This window comes from Nerophis lumbriciformis, linkage group LG13 (genome assembly GCF_033978685.3).
Source record: "Nerophis lumbriciformis linkage group LG13, RoL_Nlum_v2.1, whole genome shotgun sequence".
NCBI classification, from domain to species: domain Eukaryota; kingdom Metazoa; phylum Chordata; class Actinopteri; order Syngnathiformes; family Syngnathidae; genus Nerophis; species Nerophis lumbriciformis.
Genome location: NC_084560.2, coordinates 3,102,299 through 3,109,301, shown reverse-complemented (window position 1 = coordinate 3,109,301; position 7,003 = coordinate 3,102,299). Strand labels below are relative to the sequence as shown.

Below are 7,003 nucleotides of genomic sequence, written 5' to 3'. Positions count from 1 at the left end.
GGATCTACATCGACAATATGATTTTCATAATTGGCTGGAAAGGACAGAAAAAAAGTGTATATTTACATTATAAACAATGTTTTGACTAAAGTCATATTTTAATCCTGGGATGGTCACTCATTCATTATTGGATTATGAAATTTGTCACTTCTATTCCTGATTAACGTCAACACGAGTACAATGTTTTGTCATATCAGCACAAGACGGCCACCAAAAAAAATGTAACAGCAACAGGACTTTTTTTTAAAGTGTAATGTCAGTGTGAGTAATGGTTACACAACAACTAATCATCAGAGGTGGGACCAAGTCATTGTTTTGCAAGTCACAAGTAAGTCTCAAGTCTTTGCCCTCAAGTCCGAGTCAAGTCCCGAGTCAAGACAGGCAAGCCCCGAGTCAAGTCCAAAGTCAAGACTGGAAAGTCTCAAGTCAAGTCCTAAGTCCTGCATTTTGAGTTTCGAGTCCTTTCAAGTCCTTTTAACCACAGACTAATACAGGTAAAAGCCAGTAAATTAGAATATTTTTAAAAACTTGATTTATTTCAGTAATTGCATTCAAAATGTGTAACTTGTACATTATATTTATTCATTGCACACAGACTGATGCATTCAAATGTTTATTTCATTTAATTTTGATGATTTGAAGTGGCAACAAATGGAAATCCAAAATTCCGTGTGTCACAAAATTAGAATATTACTTAAGGCTAATACAAAAAAGGGATTTTTAGAAATGTTGGCCAACTGAAAAGTATGAAAATGAAAAATATGAGCATGTACAATACTCAATACTTGGTTGGAGCTCCTTTTGCCTCAATTACTGCGTTAATGCGGCGTGGCATGGAGTCGATGAGTTTCTGGCACTGCTCAGGTGTTATGAGAGCCCAGGTTGCTCTGATAGTGGCCTTCAACTCTTCTGCGTTTTTGGGTCTGGCATTCTGCATCTTCCTTTTCACAATACCCCACAGATTTTCTATGGGGCTAAGGTCAGGGGAGTTGGTGGGCCAATTTAGAACAGAAATACCATGGTCTGTAAACCAGGCACGGGTAGATTTTGCGCTGTGTGCAGGCGCCAAGTCCTGTTAGAACTTGAAATCTCCATCTCCATAGAGCAGGTCAGCAGCAGGAAGCATGAAGTGCTCTAAAACTTGCTGGTAGACGGCTGCGTTGACCCTGGATCTCAGGAAACAGAGTGGACCGACACCAGCAGATGACATGGCACCCCAAACCATCACTGATGGTGGAAACTTTACACTAGACTTCAGGCAACGTGGATCCTGTGCCTCTCCTGTCTTCCTCCAGACTCTGGGACCTCGATTTCCAAAGGAACATAACAAAAAAGTTGTACTTTTTATATGTCAGGGCCCTATGCTGCATTGCATTTGCAAAAGACCAAATTAGCCAAGAGTCTGTCAGTCATTTGTGCACGATGGGGGCGTAGTATGATGCCACCATGGCTGAAAACTCGCTCCACTGGGGCACTGGAGGCAGGCACTGCCAAGACTCTCATGGCCACTCGGAACAGTGAAGGAAGAGTCTTCATGTTCAATGCCCAGAACAAAAGGGGGGAGAGAGTTGTTTTGGGTTGGTGCACTACTTGTAAGTGTATCTTGTGTTTTTTATGTTGATTTAATTAAAAAAAGAAAAAAAAAAAAAAAAAATTCTTATGCGGCCCGATACCAATCGATCCACGGACCAGTACCGGGCCGCGGCCCGGTGGTTGGGGACCACTGAGGTAAACAACCAACAGTATGTCAGAAAGCTAGCTAAAACGGTACACATATTCATAATATAGTATACATTTTAACTGACCTTTATTTTACTATATTTGTCTTTTTTTAGGTGGCTAAAATACGCGGTGCTGCTGACCGCCGTCTAACGTTACGTGTGATATATTGACTAACGTAACCCTGCTTAAAAAAAATCACTGAACAAAAAGTATGAATAAGGTAGTGAACTGCAACAGATTCCCGTGTTTGCAACAACGTTATAACGTTAGCAGTGAGTTTACAGCCTCACTGATTTAACTACACAGCAAATAAAAGTCACGTTCCTTAGCCAATAAACGTTATCTTACATTCAAAACTTACCGTTCTTTGTGCAACTTCAAATGCCGGACGAAGTTGGAAGTTGTTGCCTCTCCATCAGTAATTTTCGAACCGCATGTGTTGCATACTGCAAACCGTTTTGTGTTGACCACCTCGTAATTTTTATACCCAAACGAAATTATTTTAGGTATCATTTTTTGTTAACTGGCGTGTGGTTTGGACATGTCTTCTTCCTTGGTTGTCCTGCAATTTGATTGGATGAATGCTGTGTGATGAAAACAAAGTAGATCTAATTTGATTGGCTGTTGTACTGAGAGCACACCAGCTGACACACGCAACGCTGATAGACAAGTACACAATGAAAAATACGGAGCGCTCCCGAATAACTTTTTCATCTTTGGGTTTTGGGGAAAGTAGCAAGTCATGTCAAGTCATGTCAATTCAAAAGGCTCAAGTCCAAGTGAAGTCACAAGTCATTGATGTTAAAGTCTAAGTCGAGTTGCAAGTCTTTTTACATTTTGTCAAGTCGAGTCTAAAGTCATCAAATTCATGACTCGAGTCTGACTCGAGTCCAAGTCATGTGACTCGAGTCCACACCTCTGCTAATCATACTCACACATTTGTCAACATGTATGACATGATGTTATATATTATGTACAAAATGTCTTATCAGGAGGATTATAGTACAGAGTATAGTACAGTATAGTTGAAGCAATACAATTAGAGAGACAGAACAAAAGAAAGCTCAGTTGAGGTCATGAATTTATTTGGGAAATATTAACCTGTTAGTAGTTTTTAAGCATAAACAATTTTAACTATGAGAAGAACTGCAATACATCCAGGGTAGAGATATGAATACTCGAGTGTGATGTAAGATCATCATGATTAAAAATGATATAAGTGGTTATAATAGATCCTTGAAGGTCAACTTGATTTGTAAAAAGATGCATTGTAAATATTTCATTATTTCCACAGTTCTATCAGGTTTTAGGTTAGGTTATGAGATAATAGTCTGATATATGTCCTCCTCTAATGTGAAACTTATTTCTTCACCCAACATCCTTCTGTAAGTCACCTTCTTTACTTTATTTCTACTTTCTTGGCATTTCCAGCTCAAAGATTGAGCAAATGAAATTCACTTGCACTTCAAATAGGGTCAGTGTTCATTACAGTTTAAATCATGTGGATGTCTTTACAATTTCATCTGTGGAAAAGAGGCTGCTTACTTACATCTGGTTAACTAATTACTACATTCGACACTGTAAACATTAATATTTCACCTTTTGGTCTAAAGTATGTTGTTTCCCCTAGAGCCAGACTTCAGTATGCGCAGCGTGACAACACATCGAGCTGCTTTTCTAAACCAGGGATAAAACAAGGTATAAATCAACGGGTTTAAACACGAGTTGAAGTCAAATAAGTAAACAGCATAATGAGCCAATAAAGATATTATTTTGTTGTCACTTGCCAGAGTAAAAATGAAATATGGACATAAACACATGATGAAGACAAGGATGACGACACCAAGAGTCCTGGCGGCCTTCAACTCTGATTTCTTTGCCCTAACAGTGACTGAATGATGGTGTTTGATGGATGCAACATGAGAGCGCATGGCTCGCGCCTGAGACACTGCAACCATAAACACTCTCATGTACAGAATGAGGATGATGCTGAGAGGGAGGACAAAGCCCACAACAATGTCAACAACACCTGAGGCATATTCAAAACCAATGACACACTCTCCATGGCATGACTTGTACATGGCGGGGTGAGCCAGCTGTTCCTTCAAAATGATGCCACAGTAGGGGAAGAAAGAGAACCAACAGAGACAAACACAGAATCGAACTCTTCCCACAGTGACCCTGGTGTTGTAATGCAGAGGATCACAAATGGCCACATAACGATCAGCTGATATCAGCACCATGTGTGCCACTGAAGCAAACGTCACTGTGAAGACCATGTAGCTCCACAGAGAACAGAGAACATCGCCCAGGGCCCAGCAGGATGTTCTCATGTAGATCTCACCTGGAATCACCAGGAGGCCCACCAGCAAGTCAGAGACCGCGAGAGAGAGGAGGAGGAGTTTGGTGGGAGTGTGGAGCTGCCTGGAGATGAAGAACAAATTAAGAACATCGCTCCTAACTAGAGTCCTGACAAAACAAACAGGCGGTGACAATACAGCGAGAACACGTTGACAAACATGATTTCAGGATGAAAAAAATGTACCTGAAATGGGAGATTGAGATGATAACCAGCAGGTTGAGAAACACGGTGAAGACACAGATAACGGACAGCAGAACTGTCAAAAGTATATCACCAGACCAATGAGACATGGGCTTCTTGCAGGAGATGTTGCTTAGTTGTGGAAAGCAGAGCTCTGATTGGTCCTCCGTCTCCATCATCGGGTGGACGAAGAGATGAGTCCAAACCTCTCTCTTATACGTCTTTCTTTTATATCTTCATTGATGCTTATTCCTCCCCTCAGTGAGCCAACGTCATCCATCCATTGCGATCTCATTGGCGGATCACACTGTCACTGTTCCAGTTCCACCCAATGAACGTGATTGCAATTAGGGAAGTCCCAATCAACAATTTTGGCCTCGCATCCTGAATACGATTTATTGGCCTCAGGTCTGATCTAATTTTAAGTCCTGATACAATATTTTAGCAATAGATTATAGACCTTAACATTTTTCATAGCAAGTAACTAAAATAAACACAATAACACATTTTATAAAGCCTATTTTATTACATTTTGAATTTGCTCAAAACGACCCTAAAAGATATTTGGGAATAAAAACAAAAATATTGACCAAATCAATTTAGTATTGCTTACATACTGAGACTATACCGGTACTTGGTATCAATAGTATCAACATTTGGAGCAATCTCCCCTACTTTACATTGATGCTTTGCTTGTGTCATGCTGCTTGTTGTGGGTGTGTGTGTGTGTGTGTGTGTGTGTGTGGGGGGGGGGGGCATGCTAAGCCAAACCTGATACTTGCAAGAAACTTATTTTCCACAGTGGTGGTGAGGATTACTATACCATACCAACTTTATTTATAAAGTTTTTTAAGCATATTCACACTGTGGATAGTAGATTTCTGAGTCTTTGGGCACCTCACGATTCCATTGCAATTATGATTCAAGAGCTACAATCCAATTAAAAATCGATTATTGATGCATCTTTATTTTTTTGTATGTTGATGCAGTTTTATTTATTCTTGGTCCACTAAAAAAGTGTTTATCACTTGCAACTTTTAAAAGCAATTAATTTGTAAAAAGAAACAGGTAAATTATTTCCCATCACAATTATTATTATTATTATTACCATTATTATTATTAACGGAAATGTGTGCAAAACTGGAAAATAATTTGCCTAAAATAAAGAAGCTGGTCGGATCTCTCGGTGAGGTGGCTCGCTGCAAAGTCAGTAAAATTTTAGAACTTTCTGTTAGAATAATTATGAATAAGTTATTATTCATAATTATAAGTTACAACTCTTACGCTTAAACGCCGTTGCTATAGTTATTATAAATTGTGCTGAAGTTGTACTTTTCTATTTGTGCAAAAGCACAACTTGTAATCTTGCTTTGCGAGTTGTCTCGTATAAGCAGTTTGTTTCCAGACCCTGCCTGCTGACAACCAAGGACGGACATCGAGTACCTCGGCGCGGACAGGACAGAGACAGGGCGAGATCACGAGTGTCAGCACATTTTCATTCTGAATAATCATGTATTGTGTCTACTGGGGCTGCTTGCATTACCCCTCCCTTCAGAAGCAGCCTCAGTGATGTTAACTCGGGACCTCCCGAATAAATAGAGGAGCACGTGAGACTGTATCTTAGAGCATAGGGAAAAACTGTAACTGAGTGTACAGCCCAATACGTCTCTCCTCATGAGCTAAATTCCACTCTGTCTCTGCTTGATTCCTTGCTTCTTGTCTCGTTTAATAGATAGTTTGGTGTTTGAACCTGACATCTTCTTGGTCCCTCGAGTCGGATTCTAACACATCTGACGATTCCAGCAGGAGAGGCGAATACAGACAGACCGTGGCCATGGCAACCATCTCCACATTGACGAGATGATTTTTCTTCTCTACGGCTGGGATCTGAGGACAAGGGGGAGGAACGCAGATTTCAGTGAATACGTTTTGAATTACAAAGGAAAAAAAGCGTGTGACTGAGGGTTACAACGCATATGACAAACCCTGTGAATCCAAGGCTCTAACAGGTAAATATTAAAAAGCGTGTGACTGAGGGTTACGACGCATAGACAAACCCTGTAAATCCATGGCTCTAGTCTAACAGGTAAAAAGGCCAAAGAATCAGAAGGACGGCGGAGTCCGCAAAAACTGAAAATTCCGTAAAATTCAGAATTGAAAATAAGCCAAATTAAGGACAGCGGAGTCCACACAAAAAACGAAAATTCTAAAACTGAAGAGGCCAGTATTGTGAAGGGCGGCGGAGTCCACAAAAACTGAAAATTCCGTAAAACAAGTGTGAAAGATGTGAACGTGAGAGTGCGTAGCAGTGATCGCCATTAGACTATCACTCCATATTAAAGTTGTGAGAAGTAATAGTGGGTTATTGTGGAACCTGTAGGCAAGACACCTCCACTGGGGGACAACATTCAGTAGAAGCGACGTGTACCACAATAATAAATTAAACCATTATCTTACAACAAAGACAAAAGTAATCCTTATAATTTGGGCTCTGTAGGGGACAACGAATTACTCCAAATTCTCAAAATGGGAAAAGGGACAAGTAAACCGAAGGTTAGTCCAAAAGACAAGTTCAAATGTAAACACTGGAAAGCAGTAGAAAAAACAAATCCAGACTTACGGAAATTTCTCGATGACTGGATCTCAAAACATGAATTTACCGGACGCCTCAAAGTAGGTGATATATTAAAACTGCGGGAATCAATAATACAAAATTGTGGAAATAACAAAAAGAAACTG

The 7,003-nt window shown here is 40.1% G+C and overlaps 1 protein-coding gene across 2 annotated transcripts; it reads right to left on the bottom strand.

Moving 5' to 3' along the window:
* Positions 1 to 3,329: 3,329 nt before the first annotated feature.
* On the bottom strand, positions 3,330 to 6,152 carry LOC133613892 (trace amine-associated receptor 13c-like). 2 transcript variants are annotated; one of them, XM_061971778.1, is made up of 2 exons: positions 6,015 to 6,152; positions 3,330 to 4,146 (listed from the first exon to the last, which is right to left on the bottom strand). In XM_061971778.1, the coding sequence occupies exons 1-2, from the start codon at positions 6,107 to 6,109 to the stop codon at positions 3,330 to 3,332; spliced, it is 912 nt and encodes a 303-aa protein (XP_061827762.1). In that variant the 5' UTR covers positions 6,110 to 6,152. The 2 variants fall into 2 exon arrangements, with proteins under 2 accessions (XP_061827762.1, XP_061827761.1); XM_061971777.1 differs by lacking the exon at positions 6,015 to 6,152 and adding an exon at positions 4,268 to 4,972.
* Between the last annotated feature and the right edge of the window lie 851 nt (positions 6,153 to 7,003).